Source organism: Schistocerca cancellata, chromosome 3, assembly GCF_023864275.1.
Source record: "Schistocerca cancellata isolate TAMUIC-IGC-003103 chromosome 3, iqSchCanc2.1, whole genome shotgun sequence".
Taxonomy (NCBI): domain Eukaryota; kingdom Metazoa; phylum Arthropoda; class Insecta; order Orthoptera; family Acrididae; genus Schistocerca; species Schistocerca cancellata.
This window is the reverse complement of record NC_064628.1, coordinates 881,588,942-881,608,248: the sequence shown is the minus strand read 5'-3', so window position 1 is coordinate 881,608,248 and position 19,307 is coordinate 881,588,942. Positions and strand designations below refer to the sequence as shown.

Sequence of the window (19,307 nt, the reverse complement as noted above, 5' to 3'; positions counted from 1 at the left end):
GAGGGGGTACCATTACGCCCCATTGTCAGCAACATCAGGGCACCTACATATTTTTTGGCCAAACACCTGACGGGAATATTGAGTTCTTATGTGGGTAAATGCCCTCATCACATCCGTAATTCCCAGGATTTTGTTAAACGCCTTGATAGCTTCAGGTTGAATGAGTCAGATATCATGGTGAGTTTTGACGTCATTTCCTTGTTCACGAGGGTACCCCTGCAGAGTCACTAGAATTGATTAGCCAGAAGTTTGACGAGAAGACCACTGAACTTTTTAGGCATGTCTTGACTTCCACGTATTTTCTTTTTAATGGAGAATACTACGGTCAAACGGAGGGAGTCGCCATGGGTAGCCTACTCTCACCAGTGGTAGCAAATTTGTATATGGAGAACTTCGAGGAGGAAGCCCTGTCGTCATCCGAATGGAAACCTACTTGCTTTTTCTGTTACGTGGACGACACGTTCGTCATCTGGCCACATGGTATGGATAAACTCCTTGACTTCCTTACACATCTAAACTCCATACACCCCAACATCAAATTCACTGTTGTTGTTGTTGTGGTCTTCAGTCCTGAGACTGATTTGATGCAGCTCTCCATGCTAATCTATCCTGTGCAAGCTTCTTCATCTCCCAGTACCTACTGCAACCTACATCCTTCTGAATCTGCTTAGTGTATTCATCTCTTGGTCTCCCTCTACGATTTTTACCCTCCACGCTGCCCTCCAATACTAAATTGGTGATCCCTTGATGCCTCAGAACATGTCCTACCAACCGATCCCTTCTTCTGGTCAAGTTGTGCCACAAACTCCTCTTCTCCCCAATCCTATTCAATACTTCCTCATTAGTTATGTGATCTACCCAACTAATCTTCAGCATTCTTCTGTAGCACCACATTTCGAAAGCTTCTATTCTCTTCTTGTCCAAACTATTTATCGTCCATGATTCACTTCCATACATGGCTACACTCCATACAAATACTTTCAGAAATGACTTCCTGGCACTTAGAACTATACTCGATGTTAACAAATTTCTCTTCTTCAGAAACGCTTTCCTTGCCATTACCAGTCTACATTTTATATCCTGTCTACTTCGACCATCATTAGTTATTTTGCTCCCCAAATAGCAAAACTCCTTTACTACTTTAAGTGTCTCATTTCCTAATCTAATTCCCTCGTCATCATCCGATTTAATTCGACTACATACCATTATCCTTGTTTTCCTTTTGTTGATGTTCATCTTACATCCTCCTTTCAAGACACCGTCCATTCCGTTCAACTGCTCTTCCAAGTCCTTTGCTGTCTCTGACAGAATTACAATGTCATCGGCGAACCTCAAAGTTTTTATTTCTTCTCCATGGATTTTAATACCTACTCCGAATTTTTCTTTTGTTTCCTTTACTGCTTGCTCAATATACAGATTGAATAACATCGGGGAGAGGCTACAACCCTGTCTTACTCCCTTCCCAACCACTGCTTCCCTTTGATGCCCCTCGACTCTTATAACTGCCATCTGGTTTCTGTACAAATTGTAAATAGCCTTTCGCTCCCTGTATTTTACCCCTACCACCTTTAGAATTTGAAAGAGAGTATTCCAGTCAACATTGTCAAAAGCTTTCTCTAAGTATACAAATGCTAGAAACGTAGGTTTGCCTTTTCTTAATCTTTCTTCTAAGATAAGTCGTAAGGTCAGTATTGCCTCACGTGTTTCAGTTTTTCTACGGAATCCAAACTGATCTTCCCCGAGGTCGGCTTCTACTAGTTTTTCCATTCGTCTGTATAGAATTCGTGTTAGTATTTTGCAGCTGTGGCTTATTAAACTGATGGTTCGGTAATTTTCACATCTGTCAACAGCTGCTTTCTTTGGGATTGGAATTATTATATTCTTCTTGAAGTCTGAGGGTATTTCGCCTGTCTCATACATTTTGCTCACCAGATGGTAGAGTTTTGACAGGACTGGCTCTCCCAAGGCCGTCAGTAGTTCCTATGGAATGTTGTCTACTCCGGGGTCCTTGTTCCGACTCAGGTCTTTCAGTGCTCTGTCAAACTCTTCACGCAGTATCGTATCTCCCATTTCATCTTCATCTACATCCTCTCCCATTTCCATAATATTGTCCTCAAGTACATCGCCCTTGTATAGACCCTCTATATACTCCTTCCACCTTTCTGCTTTCCCTTCTTTGCTTAGAACTGGGTTTCCATCTGAGCTCTTGATGTTCATACAAGTGATTCTCTTATCTCCAAAGGTCTCTTTAATTTTCCTTTAGGCAGTATCTATCTTACCCCTCGTGAGATAAGCCTCTACATCCTTACATTTGTCCTCTATCTATTTGTACTTAGCCATTTTGCACTTGCTGTCGATCTCATTTTTGAGACGTTTGTATTCCTTTTTGCCTGTTTCATTTACTGCATTTTTATATTTTCTCCTTTCACCAATATCGCTATGGAGACTGAAACGGAAGGTAAATTACCTTTCCTTGACGTCTTGGTCAAGAGAAGGGCTGACGGCACCCTAGGTCATGGGGTGTATCGGAAGACAACGCACACTGATCTGTATTTGCACGCAGACAGCTGCCACCACCCTTCACGGAAGAATGGGGTACTTAAAACTCTAGTACATAGGGCGCGTACTATCTCTGACGCAGAGAGTCTACCCCAGGAATTGGAACATCTGAGAACTGTATTTCGAAAAAAATGGGTACTCAGAGTGGCAGATTCAACGTGCTCTCCGCCCAACCACTACAGCACAACCTGTGGAGATGGATGAAATCACGAGGGAGGAGGTAGGCGCTGCGTTTATTCCATATACAGGCGCACTCTCGGGGAAAAGCGCCCGCAATGTGAGGAAACACCGGGTCGGAACTGTGTTTTGTCCTCCGAATAAAACTCGTGCACTGGTGGGGAGCGCCAAAGATGACCTCGGTTTGAGGAAGGCCGGCGTGTACTAGATTCCGTGTCAATGTGGCAAGTCGTATATTGATCAGACGATGCGTACCGTCGAGGATCGATGCCGTGAACCCCAGAGGCACACTCGACTGATGTATCCGAGCAAGTCGGCGATCGCTGAACATTGTTTGTCGGAAAATCACGCTATGGAGTATGAACGCACGAGGATTCTGGTACAGACGTCGAGATACTGGGACAGCGTTGTTAGAGAGGCCATCGAAATTCGCACCAATGATGACCTCATAAACCGTGACTGTGGCTATAATCTTAGCAAGGCTTGGGAACCAGCGATTGGGTTAATCAAGAGTAAATCGAGCAAATGTATAGTTGTGACGACCACGGCGGACAGAGCCATCAGACCGACGTCATCTCAGACGCCGTCGCAATCTGTTCCATCGCGCGACCGTGGCGCGGGGCGCGGACGGCGGAGTGAGCGCGCCGCCGGCGGAGGGTATTTAAAACGGCCGCCGCCGCGACGGAAAGCAGTTCCTCCTGAGCAGCCATAGCGTACGGATCTCCGTGCCGGCACGTTCCCAGGAGCTCTGTCCGTCAGTTCACCTGATGATGGCGACATGTATGATCGCCGAAATATTGTGCCCGTTGGACACCGTAGACCGGCAGTACACCCGTGGATATTTTGATTATCAAATACGCCGGGATAAACTTAAGAATCACAGTACCTCTGATGTTTCTCGCAACACTGCTATAGAAATCCATTATTTATCATAAACTCACATTTGAAAGAGCATGCCTTCCGGGTAGTGCATAGCGAGGATTCAGAGCTTCCACAAACTTTTGGAATGCACTGTTGTCCACAATTACGATTGGTTGCATTGTAAAAATAATGAAATGTGTTAAAGCATCGTCTAGTTACTTTTTTTCGACAGTTTCCTTTCCATACTTTACGACTTCCATGTTGTCTTGCTCTTCATTATTATAGCAGTCTTTATGAAATCTTTTTAAATGATCGTGAAGATTACATGTTCCTCCACCTGCGGCATACAGTCGTCTACACAACCTACACGTAACCTTTTGGCATCGTTCATCCCCTGTCTCAAAGAAGCGCCACACATCCGATCTACGTTTTGACATACCTAGAACGGAATTACTTTACGATTAAAAATATAGTGGTTACCCAGATAAAGTCTAGTCACAGTTACAAGAAAATTTTCGAACGTTAATTAACTTCAAAATATCTACTTCCATGTGGGTTCAAAAATACGACAAATTCACGTTCCCGTCAGTTCAAAACAACCGCCTCGTTTGTTTCGCCTCCTGCGCTAGTACCAGAAACGCCCGGGTGGACTGCACTCGTCGGAAGCTCCGTTTGACCCGCGATATCCTTACGCGCCCTCCGTTTCCTCCGGCCAGCCTCCGTGGAGCGTCCTCCGATAATACCGGTGATCCACCGTATGTGGCGCACTAGTCGCATCTTCGATTTACCCGCCAGTTAAACGCATCCGCAGACCAGCTGAAACGCATACGTCAGTTGCAAAGTTTCAGCGGGTGCGGTAAACCTGTTTGAACGCAGCATAGCTTGCTAACCGAGAGGAGAAAAAAAAACATGTGCACTCATCAGGAAACAGTGTCCGCAGTAATAGGAAACTACACTTGAGTCACAAGGCACTGAGAACCTACATTTTGCCAAGCTGCCTCTGAAAGTCCAATACATGGGAGAGCAGTTAGAGAAAACTTTAAAACTTTTTTACAAAGGTGCTGGGAAAATGCTCTGGCACAACAATCACATTTCCAAAACTAAATGTAAAAAATATATATCTACCACAAAAATTTCTTCGAAGGTGCGTGTTCAACGTTCATTGTCACGTTTAACACCCTCTACATTGGATACACTTTCATCAGCCGCTGTTGTCTGATCCATAAACTTAAAGAGAGAACCACTACACCAGTGGAGTGTAAGCAGCATGTGAACTGGGTCTACGTTTGCTTGTGCTTTACGCATCTGCAATAAACAAAAGTATCTAAAATACTTGTATACTATGTAAATATTATTGTACGCTGCAAGCATCTGCAATGAACAAAAGTATGTATTCCAGATGCCTCATGTGATAGAGCGCCTAATCTCTTCACACATTTCTATTAATTTTGTAGTCGAAGGAACACACCAACTAAATGTTGCAGCGATATTTACAAACACACAAAAGACGTCAAATAGGGCAGCGACTCTAGCGCTCCAAGTGTTTACATTTCACATTGCTGCTTGCAGTCATGAGTGAACAGAAGACGAACGACTTTTATGGTAAAATTGAGAATATACGGCCAGGGCCTAGATTTAATCATATTTCTTTGAAGAAAGGCGAGATTTGACAAAATTCCGTATTACACTGTCAATTTTTTTGACATATGTATTTAATTATCAACTTTGACGGAGAAATATGATAGCTTAATACCTGCCTAACGGATTGACTGTTGTTTACAAACAGAGCGTTGGTTGTTTTGGTGTTCATATGGTTGTGTGAATGGTATGATGCGGAAGGATTGTGTAGTGTATTGCTGATTCTGAAGACGAAACACGAAGGTTGGTTTTAAAGGTGTTCTCAACAGTTTTTAAAACATTTGTCTAGAATATGTAAGCAATTCTTATTTTTATTAATAAATGACTTCAATTTTCCGCGTAGCAATGAAAAACTCTGGTGCCCAGGTACACGAGGATGTGTTTCGCTTGCTTATTTTAATGATCAGGATTTTGATATTATTCAGCAACAACTATATCTTCCCTCCTTTGAGTCATTTCGATGAGCTGCTGTGCGGCATAATATTTTAATGTGACGCGATGTGTTTTAACATGTCATGCTGAATAAGTTACCGTGAAACCTACATAAACAGTGTTTGTCAGCTTTCGCTTTACGTGAGAAGTTTGACATTATGAGAAGTAGTTTTCAGTAACTTTCTTACATTTATGTTGCATAAGTTCAGCAACTCTCTTAAAACCAAGGAAAAATTCCAATTTTCAGAAAATGGGGAGAGGAATTGAAAATCAGAACCCGGTTTTGGATGTCATTATGGATGATTTGCCAAATCACCCTCAGTGCCCACATGGTATGTATTTTCATTACATTTTCCAGTGCTTACTTAAATGAGTGTTGCCTTGTGTAGCCATATGCACTTGCATTGTAATTTTAACCTAGTATATTTTACCACCAATTACATGGTGCAATTTTATGTAATTCTAGTATATTTTTTAAGAACTATTACATATTTATTAGTAGTTAAAAGATTCCTGAGAAAATATTGTCTGGACATAAAATTCTGTGCTTTACTAATTCACAGTACATGGTGTATTTGCACACATAACCCGAACAGTTTGGTATGCATACCTATAATAACTTTATGTTACATTAATACTTGTTTCATAGATCATGAATACGACATTTCGTAATGATGTGGAACGTGTCAGTTTAACTAAGTTTTCATTACTCAATATATCTTACTTTTTTTTAAATTTACTATTCCGTATCTAAAAATTCAGCTATTCAGTAGAAGTAGTTGTCATCCAGAAATTATTTTAATTTGTGTTTAAATGTTGTTGGCAACTTGCCAGCCTTTTAATGCTATTTGGCAAACAACCAGAGATTTTTGTGTCAGCACAGTTCACCCTTTTTTTGTGCCAAAGTCAGATTTAACCCAAAACAGATAAAAAGCATATGTTAGCTCTTCAGGTAAATATATTACAAAAAATTGTATTTCTTTCTTGTAAAGGAGTAAAATTGACTGTGTTTTCCAATCCTATCAAGCTTTTATTTTGTTCATCAGTAACTTTGTTAGATTAATACCTTAGCACAGTAAAAAGTGTCACAGTAGAATTTCCAGTCTTTCAACTGTTAAGTTCTATCAAATGAGTTTATGTTACAGTCTGTACTTACACATCTGAGTTTGTCATCACTACAGTGATGATTTTGTTCTTCATGAATAATTGTCCCTTCCATAATTATACTCGATGTGTGACATTTACTGTGGACTATGCAAAGAACTTATCTCGTTGATGAGTTTGAGAAACAGACCTTCTGAGAGTCTGATTTGTAGCCCCCCCCCCCCCCCCCCCCCCCCTCCACCCCGGCCCCACACACATATTGGACACAGATTAATCTATAGCTTAGCTTAAGATATACATTTGATCATAATTCAGCATACTTTTTGTTATAAATCACTAAAACTGCAAGGTACATTTAGACTATTTCACACGAGTTGAGATTCTTTAGTCGACGCTGACAATGTACAGAAGTAGAAGCTTTGTCAGTGATAGCATGTTACAGTTACAATCAAAATATTAACTATTGATGATCACATTACATGCACAGATGAAATATCTGATATTAACCAGAAAAAATCAAAATCTTAAAAAAATTTTTTAACATTAAACATATCAAAGAATTCGCTAATGCTTTGAATAGGTTTTCAACTATCAACTTACAGAACTTACTTTCCAAATTATTTAAAGATGTTGTCAGAGCAGAATGTTACAATTAACTTTGTGAGAGTTTCCTGTCTTTGTCAGTCTGTACTGTTGATAGCCATTTTGCCTGTAGTCTCAGTTTAGTGTATATTTTCTCTAGTGTCAAAATCTCTTACATTGTTCGTAATATAGACAATATTACGAAAAGGATAGACCCTACTCACTTTAATGACACGTTGAGTTGCAGACAGGCACAACAAAAAGCCACAGCCCTTTTTTCTTTTTTTTTTCTTTAAAAAAAAAACACATATTCACAAAAGCAACCACACCTCATGCACATGACAGCTATCTCTGGCAGTTCCAGCTGGAGCTGTCAGAGATAAGCCATATGTGCATGAGGTTTGGTTGCTTGGGTGAATGTGTGTACTATTGCTAGAAAGAGAGCTAGTTCTTGAAGATGGTGTGAATGCTGTTTTCTGTTATGCGTTTCTGTGCTCCACACATCAGTGCACTATAGTTGAGTGGTTGCCTTTCTCTTATTTTACAAATAATCTTCTTTCACTTAATGCAAGCACCTGTAATTTTATACTTCTCCATTTGTTGTAAGATTTCTTAGCTGTTATTTTACCCTCATTACATTTTGTTTGTTAGTTTCTTGTAGTGTCCCTCCAAGATATCCACATTTAGGCTTACTATGGTTCCTTTAAAAACAGTTTTCTTCCTCATCCCTGCCCAACAGAGCTTGTATTGTGTCTCTGATTAAACCCTAATCTCTCTTCATTCTTTGTAATCTTCTTTCCAAGTAGCGTAGTGGTTTTCTAGTCACTCTTTGTGGTCCCTTAACTGTTGTCATGTCGGTCATAAACCATAAAAAATTAGAAATTTGTGGTAAGTTCCTATGGGACCAAACTGCTGAGGTCATCAGTCCCTAGGCTTACAAACAACTTATTCCAATTTAAACTAACTTGCACTAACACACCCGTGCCCAAGGGAGGATGCGAACTTCTGTCGAGGGGAGCCGTGCTAACCGTGGCAAGGCACCCTAGACCGCATGGTTACTCTGTGTGGCCATAAACCATAAGGTTAGTATCATGTTGTTCTCCGAGCTTGTCAGTTGGCGGATATCCTCTTTGTTTCAGCATAATTGATGCATCCCACATCATCAATGATCTGCGTTATGTACTCGTATCTAGGCTACCCACTGTGATTCTCCCAATAAGTTCTCATCCACATTGACCTGTTGGACAACTTCATTGACATTACCATAAGCTGCTTCAATTACACTGTCATCTGTATCTGTTCCTGGCATATAAGCTGGCATGATTACGGTGTCTTTTCGTTATCTATTCAGTCTGACCATATGTGTTCTTTATGTTTGCTGCAGATGATACTTGACTCTACTGACAATTTCCATATCAGTTGATTATCATTCGTACTACTGTTCAACTATCATTTCAGTCAGTATGACTAATCCTGTGATTCCTCTCCAGAAATCCCTCTCTTCTGTCCATCACAACCCATGCATGCAAAAGAAAAAAGTGAAAGGGAATACAGACATCTAAAAAGTGAGATTGACAGAGGGTGCAAAATGGCTAGAGGACAATATAAATGAATACAAACTAAAATGTGTTAAATTATCTTAAAGGCTTTGTAGCCATAAAAACTTCCAAGACTTAAACGTATATTTGTGATAGGCAATTACTTATTAATGTATAAATTAATTAATCCTGCTAAGGAACTAATCAGTGGAGTTGACAAATTGGTCAACAATAAATCCTTTAGGCTCCTCTTAAACTGTACTTCATCAGTAGCTAATTTCTTTTTGTGCTGGCAAGTCATTGAACACGTTGTGGGTCACAGTGAGTGTGCCATGCTCAACCCCTACTTATTTAACATGGTATCATTCATATGTTTGCCAAAGTATCTTGAGCAGTTTTTAATACTAGAAGATAACCTTTATGTTGTAGCAGACTTTGGAGAATGAATCACTCCACACAGTGTGAAAACAGGAAGAAAGAAAGAAAGTCAGTGGCATGAGAGTGATAGGAGGGTGAAATACAGCTGGATGGAGTGGCTCCACTTACTTTGATACCATTCCTATACTTCAGTTAGTTTTTGGTGTTTTGATGCATCAAGTTATTGGGGCCATTCGCTAGCCAATTATAGTTCTTTCTTGAGCACCACATGCTTACTGTGTTGCCTATTTGCTAAGTACATGCAGAGATTTGATTTACATGGCTGGTTGCACACTGGCAACGCTGTGCCCCCGCCACTGCAGTCTGTCAGTCACCTAGTTATTTTATTCAAGGAATCATTTAAGTACTATTTTTTACTCCTTTTTTAGCTTACCTGTTAGACATACATGAAATATCCAACTTCATTTTCAAGTCGTATTTTCCTAAAGCCTGTTAGAGTGTAATTTACGTGTATGTGACAACAACTGTACAAACGTTCTATATATAAACCTTATATTTAAGGAAATGTTCAAAGTTTAAAATTTGGGATGACCACATTTAGTTGAAAATCCACCTTGATTGTGCGGTTTAAGATTTATCCATCTCATTTGAAAGTCCAATTTCTCTACTGTGTAAAGAACTTCTTGTCCTTTTTCTAAATTTTCTAGTTAAGGGCAGATTACAACTCAATTGAATAGTCATTCAAATTTTAGAATGCAAGCCTTTCAAAAAATCTAGTGTTACTGCTACTTTGTCGAAGACTGACATTCTGAGCCCTTGGCCATATACAAAAAGATATAGGTTCACTCTTGCATAGCAGATAACAGCAGCCAGCCGCTTTTTATAATGCTATTTCTTTATTTAAATAGTACTGCTACTGGTTTCGAACCGACAGGTTCATCATTAGATAGCTAGTTCACACAAAGATACATTTTACATTAGCTTTTGTCTTTTGTTTCCCCAATTGATGAAATTTCCTTCAGTTTGAAGTGGGTAACAACGCTATTTAATTAAAAAAAATAGCATTGTAAAAAGCAGCTGGTTGCTGTTATCTTCTATGCAAGAGTCAATCTGTTCTAGTGTTGCTGTTGATAATTGCACACTTTTATTAGAAAAACACTTTAGTCTTCAAGACAGAAGTTATGATTCTAGAAAATTATTTGCAGGTCTATTACCAAACACTTGGCAAAAAAAGTAACCTAAAATCTGCCCGTAAAACAGAACATGGTATTAATGCCATTTAAAGGGGTATTGTCATGTAGAAGAAGCTGTAATTAGATGAATGATGAACACTGACTTCTCTTAACGAAGGTTTATTCAGCACGTGCACATACAAGAGTGCGGAGCAAACTGCCTCTGGCCAGAACACATACAGTATATATACAGCTACTACAGAAAATTCCAGTACACTGATTCTTGCCATTTGTGGATATTTCTAGAGTGTACTCGAACCGAATATAGAAATTAAAATTTTACAGTTCAGGTGAGTTTTGAACTCACGGCCCTCAATGCAACGGGCTAGTACCATAATCACCACACTACGGCGACTGTGCTTCTCAGCTTCTTCTGCAACATTGCTCCCTCCTTTAGAGAACAGCGTCTTGGTGTTATGTCCTCCTAGTCCGGGAACGAGTCATCGGTCCTGCATACTCCAACTCCTGATGACTAATGTTCGCCCTGGCAGTGATCTTCTTAGAACTTCCCTTTCCGCTATGCTCTTCATCACCTTTCTGCTTGTTGCCTGTCACTGGAGCTTCGAATTTACCCTGGGTTGCAAGATCCTTATAGGGCTTCATTCAAAGGACGTGGAGCGTATCTCTGATATTTCGTCGTCTTGTGTCGGGGTTGAAATCTTCAACTTCATAAGTAACATCAGACAACTGTCTTACAACCTTACAAGGACCAAAGTAGCTAGTGCCTTGAGGAGCTTCTCAGAGAGACAAATGTTCCAAACAGGAGTGAAGATGCAGACGAGGTCACCAGGCTGTTGGACAACAGTGCGGTGGCTTGCATCATACCTTTGGCAATCGTTTTCTTGAGCCTGCAGTGTGTGGAGTCGAGCTAACTGCTGAACTTTCTCAGCGCTGGTTAACATCTTGCCGCTGTAGTCGTCGTCCACGGCATCAGGATGTAACATAAACACAGTGTTGCGTCACACCCATGCACCAGGAAAAATGGCATAAATCCTATGGTGTCTTGTTTGGTGGTGTTGTAGGCAAACGTCACGAAAGGTAGCATCTCATCCCAGTTGCTCTGCTCAACATTGACGAACATTGATGGCATGTTGGTCAAGGTCTTATTAAGGTGTTCAGTAAGCCCGTTAGTTTGCGGATGGTAGGCAGTCGTCTTGTGATGAGTAATGTTGCGCCGATGGTTTATCTCTGTTACAAGATTCAATGGAAAAATTTTCCCGTGATCCGTAATTAACTACCTTGGGGCACCGTGTTTTAATTCAATGTCTTCTACGATGAATTTGGCTACCTCGAATGCTTCGGCTATTTTCACAGCTTTTGTAATGGCACAGCATGTCAGATAATCAGCGCAAACAATAATCCATCTATTGGCGCTAGCAGACATTGGAAATCATCCGAGGAGGTCAATCCCAACATGCTGGAAAGGCGTTTCGGCTGGTGGAATTGGTATGGGTCGGCCAGGTGGTTTCTGAGGAACTGCCTTTCTCCTCTGGCACTCTCGACTGTGCAATACATAGTGACGGACACTCCTAAATAAACCTGGCTAGAAAAATGTCTTGCAGACCCTATCGTATGTTTTAATAGATCCTAAATGCCTGGCCTCAGTGTGTCATGGAATTTTTGTAGAACATCTAAGTGCATGTGTTTAGGAATCACTGGTAGCTACCTTTTCCCAAAAGGATCAAAGTTTTTCTTGCATAGTAATCCATTAACTATCTTAAATTGTCCGTTCACATCCTCTGACAGATTTAAGGCAAGCATAATTTGAGATATCTTGGCGTCCTCCTTCTGCTCAGCAGAGAGATCCTGGAGTGCAGTGAGACAGTCACTATCTTCATCAAAGTCTTGATGGTCTTGCACAGGGGGTCTTGAGAGACAGTTGGCATCTTGGTGTTTTCTTCCACTTTTGTACACTGTGGTAATGTCATACTCTTGGAGACATAGTGCCCACCTGGCAAGTCGTCCTGTTGATTCTTTAAGACCTGTTAACCAACAAAGTGAATGATGGTCTGTAACAACTGTGAATGGCCTTCCATAGAGATACTGTCAAAATTTGCACATGTCCCAGAAAGACATTATCTTTCTGTAGTTGAGTAGTTTCTCTGAGCTTTTGTAAGTGTGCTAGAAGCATAGTCTTTAACCTTCTCTTTTCCATCTGAAATTTGCACTAGAACAGCACCGATCTCATACCCACTGGCATCCGTGTGTAGTTCTGTAGGCGCTCTCTTATCATGTAGACCAATTACAGGGTCAGTCATTAGAGCTTCTCACAGCACATTGAAAGAATCTTGTTGAGCACCACCCCAGATAAATTTAGCATCGGCTTTTAACAACTCTAGGAGTGGCCTGGCTTTGATACAAAAGTCTTTGATAAAACGACGGTAATAAGAACGTAATCTGAGGAAGCTTCTCACACCTATAATACTTTTAGGAACAGGAAATTCCGTTATAGATCTCACCTTTTCTGGGTCTGGCCGCACACCTTCATTTTACACAAGGTGTCAAAATATTTTGATTTCTTTTGCTCCAAAGAGACACTTTCTTGGATTAAATTTCAGTCCACTTTGTTGGAGACACTTAAGAATGGCCCTCAGTCTTATTATGTGTTCATCAAATGTCTCTGAGAACACTATAATGTAATCTAAATAACAAAGACACATTGTCCACTTCAGGTGCCTTAGAAGATTATCCATCATCTGGTCAAAAGTTGCTGGTGCATTACACAAACCAAACGGCATTACCTTAAACTCATACAGGCCATCAGGGGTGATGAATCCAGTTTTCTCATGATCAGCCTCATCTACTTAGATTTGCCAGTATCCCATGTACATGTCCATGGTTGAGAAAAACTTAGCCCCCTTCAGACAATCTAGTGTATCATCAATTTGTGGAAGAGGGTAAACGTCCCTTTTAGTTATCTTATTAAACTTCCTGTAATCAACACAAAAGTGCCAACTGCCATACTTCTTCCTGACGAGAACCACTGGTGACAACCATGGGCTCTCCGAAGGCTGAATGATGTCATTCTTCATCATTTTCTCTACCTCGCCGTGAATTATCTGATGTTCCGTTGCTGACACACAGTATGCACACTGGCTTATTGGTTGATGGTCTCCAGTGCTAATCCGGTGCTTCACCGTCAATTTGTCTAATTTGTTCTTCACCTGTGGATTGAAACATTCAGAGAACTCTTGAAGAATGGCAAGTAGCTTTTTCTGTTGTTCCTTAGTGAGATCTGGTGATGTCGAGCTAGAAGATCTTGTCTCGTAGTGGTAGCACTAATTTCACCCGCAGACTTGGGATGGGAGGTTTCTATGACACTCAGCTGTTCTACAATTAACGGCTCAGCGTTTGCTACACACATGCGTCTTGGAAGAATCTGTGGTTCTTGGTGACAGTTAACTATACAGAATCCACCGAATCTGTTCTAAAACGAGACGACAGAGGCTGGGATGACCAAGTTATTCTTCAGTGGTATGCGTCTCTTACATTCCACTACAAGATCCATGTGTTGATGCATGGCATGACACATGACAGTTACCTTTCTAGTGCTGACTACAGGTATGATCACTTCTTTCAGCACACATAGTCTCCACACACTTGGATGCGCATCTTCCTGTCCACAGTATCTCATCTTGTCCAGCATAATCTTCGAGCAACCACAATCTATAATTGCCTGAGAAGTTTTCAAAAAGTCCCATCCGAGAATGACGTCATGACTACACTCTTGTAAGATGATGAATTCTAAGAGCTGTGTATGGCCCCTTATACCCACACGAATGACACATCTTCCTGTAGGTTTTACATATTTCCCATTATCCACCTTCAGTAGAGATGTTTTGTTGTTGAGGAATATGGTTTTCTGCAACTGGCGACGGTACTTCTTCGAAATGACTGAATATGATGCTCCAGAGTCCACAAGAGCTTGGGCTGGTCAGCCATCCATGAAAATATCGATATAGTTTCCTATCATTTTTGTAGTGATTGACGGTGGAGGATTTTTCTCTTCAGCGGCCTCACCTCCAAGGAAGGTTGCACCCTTTAGTTTTCCAGGTTGTGATGGTTAGGTGATTGGCTGGAGCTTCTAAACAGCGATGGAGACCTTGATCGGCATGTTGGGGAGCGTCCTCTCCAGCGGCTAGCTTTCGGCGATTGTGTGTCCCCATGTCATCCTGCACCCACATCTTCTTGTTCATCTTCGTCATCCTGGAGGTGTCGTTGGCTAAGATCGGTCTGCTGTTTTCTAGTGTGGGTGTCATCAAATATCTGCTGCCTTTCTTGACAATAGTGCACCACATGTCCCTGGTTGTCTGCAGTGGAAACATACTGGTTGGTTATCCTGGGGGTCGTCCAGACGTCAGTCTTCCTTGGTGCCCAAACAGGTTCCTCATGCGGCATTGCAGGAACATAACTTCGCCTGGGTCTTGATTTTTTACTGTTTTAAAGGTAAATGAAGGACAAGAGATTGGGTTCAATGCCTGTTCCACTTCCTTCCTTACGACCTCTTGAAGTGTCTCGGTTCTTTTGCTCGTACAATCCAAGTGCCTTCTGAACTTCCTCTTTCACTATCTGATGAACACCACTTATGAAATCAGTTTCTTTCTCCATCATAGACGTCAATACGACATTTGGAAGCCATTCAAACTTCTTGCATTTAATTCTTTTTTGATGCATTGTCTCGATATGCTGACACCTTTTTATGAAGTCATCAGCTGTCAAAACCTGCTTCAGGAGTAGGGTTTGATACATGTCCTTAGCAATACCCTTCATGATATGGGCAACCTTATCTTCCTCCTTCATTCTAGGCTTCACTATTTTACACAGCTCCAAGATATCATGAATTTAGGATGCTGTCGTTTCTCCTGGACTAATGCCCTGCACTTTATCTTCAGCCTGGCACTTCTGTTGTTGTGTTGTCGCCGAAATACTTGTGCAGTTCTGTCTGGAATACTTCCCAGCTTGTGAACTTCTCCTCTTTGTTCTCATACCATTGCTTGGCAGTGCACTCCAAGTAGAAAATTACGTTAGCCAAACACACGATGCCATCCCCTTTGTTAAATTTGTCTATACCCTCTTATACCTTCAGCCACTTGTTTGGATCTTGACCATCATCACCAGAGAATAACGTCCTATTCTTCTTCTATCTCCAATAGATTGCGATCTGCTGAATATGTCTCGAACTCGGGTTTCTCGGCACATAAACGGCAGCTCTGTCATGGCCTGATGGGAGCCACTGTGTTGTTGATAATGTGCAGTGTCGCAAGTTCCAATACCCAGCGCCTCCACCAGAATAATATCATGTAGAAGAAGGTGTAATTAGATGAATGATGAACACCAACTCCACTTAATAAAGCACTTGCACATACAAGAGCATGGAGCGAACTGCCTCTGGCCAGAACACATACGGTATTTATATCGCTATAGAACATTCCAGTACATTTGTGGATACTTCTAGAATGTACTCGAATATAGAAATTAAAATTTTACAGTTCAGGTGAGTTTTGAACTCACGACCCTCGATGCAACAGTCTAGTATCATAACCACTACACTACGGCGGCTGTGCTTCTCGGCCTCTCTTGCAACAGTTAAAGGAAGTAACTTATTTGCCAGTTGTGTAATAGTGTTATTTAAAATTCCTATCTTTTATATTATTATTGAATCCATAACTGATCTGTAGTTCAATATTTTGTGAAAACTTTCTTACTCAGGTCTTTAAATAGGCACCAAGAGTCAGTCAGCACTGAGCCACACTGTGGGTAATTGATCCTTAGCGTCTCTGTTTAGCCAGCAATATGTGACATTCTATAAAGTAGTTTCGCATTCCATGACTTCCGTTCCATGTGGTGATCGCTAAATGCTCTCATTATGAAACAGTGGATGAACATAGCTTGGGTAATTTGCCTCCACTTTAAGCAAAAGGTAGTTTTTCGCACATCTCGGCATTTTTGATGTCATATCTCCTAAACTACACTATGTGATCAAAATTATCCAGACACCCCCAAAAACATATGTTTTTCATATTAGGTGCATTGTGCTGCCACCTACCACCAGGTACTCCATATCAGCAACCTCAGTAGTCATTAAACATCATGAGAGAGCAGAATGGGGCACTCTGCGGAACTCATTGACTTCGAATGTGGTCAGGTGATTGGGTGTCGCTTGTGTCATACGTCTATGTGTGAGATTTCCACACTTCTAAACATCCTTAGGTCCACTGTTTCTGATGTGATAGTGAAGTGGAAATGTGAAGGGACACATACAGCACAAAAGCGTACAGGCTGACATCCTCTGTTGACTGACAGAGACTGCCAGCAATTGAAGAGGGTCATAATGTGTAATAGGCAGACCTCTATCCAGATGATCACACAGGAATTCCAAACTGCTTCAGGATGCACAGCAAGTACTATGACAGTTAGGTTGGATTTCACAGTCAAGTGGCTGCTAGTAAGCCACACATCTCACCGGTAAATGCCAAATGACACCTTGCTTGGTGTAAGGAGCATAAACATTGGATGATTGAATACTGGAAAAACATTGTGCAGATTGATGAATCACGGTACCCAATGTGGTGATCCGATGGCAGGGCTTGGGTATGGCAAATGCCCGGTGAACGTCATCTGCCAGCATGTGTAGTGCCAACAGCAAAATTTGGAGGCAGTGATGCTATGGTGTGGTTGTGTTTTTCATGGAGGGGGCTTACACCCCTTGTTGTTTTGCATGGCACTATGACAGCACAGGCCTACATTGATTTTTTAAGCACCTTCTTGCTTCCCACTGTTGAAGAGCAATTTGGAGATGGCGATTGCATCTTTCAACATGATCGAGCACCTGTTCCTAATGAACAGCATGTGGCGGAGTGGTTATCCCTGTATTGGATGGGCCTGCACAGAGTCCTGACTGAATCCTATAGAACACCTTCGGGATGTTTTGGAATGACAACTACATCCCAGGCTTCACCGACAGACAGCCCCCAGCGGGTCCGGGGATTAGAATAGGCCCGAGGTATTCCTGCCTGTCGTAAGAGGCGACTTAAAGGAGTCCATCCCCCTCACGGGGGTAGTTAGCGCCTACGTCCGGAGACGGACGGTTCCACGACCTATAATTGTGGTCTTTTTGGTTTTTCACTTCTCGTTTATTCCTTCCTTTTGTTGGTTCCTTTCTTTGCTCTTCTCCACCTCACTGTCTTCCTTACTCTTTCCCTTGACTTCTCCTTGCCTTCTCATTGCCTTCTTCTCCTTGCCTTCTCATTGCCTTCTTCTCCTAGCCTTCTCATTGCCTTCTTTTCCTTGACTTATCATTGCCTTCTTTTTCTTGACTTCTCATTGCCTTCTTTTCCTTGCCTTCTCATTGCCTTCTTCTCCTTGCCTTCTCTGGTCTCCGCCTCGGCGTTTGAGACAGACTGTCCTCTTTCTCCCTCTCTCTCTTCTTTTTCCTCTTCTTCCTTCCTCCCTGTGCGTGCCTGAAGGCCGACCCACGCGTTCGCACGCGTAGCCGGTGACGGGGTAATGTGTAATTCCCCGCCCTGGGTAGACATGTAAGGCACGCGCGTACCCCCTGGTAAAGGCCAGGCCCGGGGAGGGGTGATTGCCTGAGCTGATACCTTCTGACCATGCCGATTGGTCCCTCCGTCTGTTTCTCGGGAGGTGTGACCTGAGGTGTAAACATTCACCTAAGGCGGGAGTGCCCTCTGAGAGGGTCCCCACAAGGAAGGATCGCGCCATTGGAGACGCTGGCAATCATGGGGGATTCCTCCGCAATGGATTCTACTCCATCTCTCTCGACTTCTGCCCAAAAACGGAAACGTGACCAGCCATCAGTGACAAAAGTTCTACCGCCTGCCCCACAGTTCCTCGTCGTTTCTCGATCTGAGGACGGAAAGGATTTTTCCTCTGTCAACCCTTTCGTTATCCAGAAGGGCGTAGATGCCATAGCCGGATCTGTCAAATCTTGTACCAGATTGCGTAACGGTACCTTATTACTAGAAACTGAGAGTGCCTTTCAGGCACAAAAACTGCTTTGGGCCACACTCCTGTACACGTTCCCTGTCCGGGTGGAGGCCCACCGAACTTTGAATTCGTCTCGTGGTGTAGTCTATACTAGCTCCCTCAACGGATTGACTGACGAGGAGATTCAATCTTTCCTCGCTGAGCAGGGCGTGACGGCTGTCCATAGGGTCATGAAAAAGGTCAACAATGACCTTGTACCGACCCGGACACTTTTCTTGACCTTCGATAGTGTTAAGCTGCCATTGCGCATCAAGGCGGGCTACGAGGTTATTTCTGTTCGCCCCTATGTCCCGACACCTACGCGCTGCTACCAGTGTCAGCGTTTCAATCACACTCGACAGTCTTGTTCCAATGCGGCTAAATGTGTCACTTGTGGCAGGGATGCCCATGAGGGTGACTGTCCACCTCCGTCTCCTCGTTGTGTGAACTGTCAGGGTGACCATGCCGCATCCTCCCGCGACTGTCCTGTCTATAAGGAAGAACGCTGTATCCAAGAAATTCGGGTCAAAGAGAAAGTGTCCACCTCGGCTGCTCGCAAGCTATTGGCTAGTAGGAAGCCCACGCTGCTCCCAGCGGGGAAATACAGTACTGTCCTCGCCTCTCCTCGGACTACCAGGGAGGTAGAAACCCAGACATGCGATCTGACCTTCAGCACCAAGGTCGTCCGTTCGGCCAGTGCTAAGATCGCGCGGTCGACGTCTCCTCTTCCTCCCATCACCCCACAGACACCAGCCCCTTCATCAGCTTCTGCTAAGACGAAGACCCCAAAGTCAGATGCACGGGCCTTCAAGAAGGAACC

At 42.4% G+C, this 19,307-nt stretch overlaps 1 protein-coding gene across 1 annotated transcript in view; it reads left to right on the top strand.

Moving 5' to 3' along the window:
- The first annotated feature begins 5,171 nt into the window (after positions 1–5,171).
- LOC126175949 (rRNA N6-adenosine-methyltransferase ZCCHC4) overlaps positions 5,172–19,307 on the top strand; it is an 85,383-nt gene continuing 71,247 nt past the window's right edge. The window contains exons 1-2 of the mRNA XM_049923027.1: positions 5,172–5,478; positions 5,915–5,999. Of these exons, the coding sequence (XP_049778984.1) occupies positions 5,918–5,999 (82 nt within the window). The 5' untranslated portion in view covers positions 5,172–5,478; positions 5,915–5,917. The remainder of the gene's footprint in view (positions 5,479–5,914; positions 6,000–19,307) is intronic.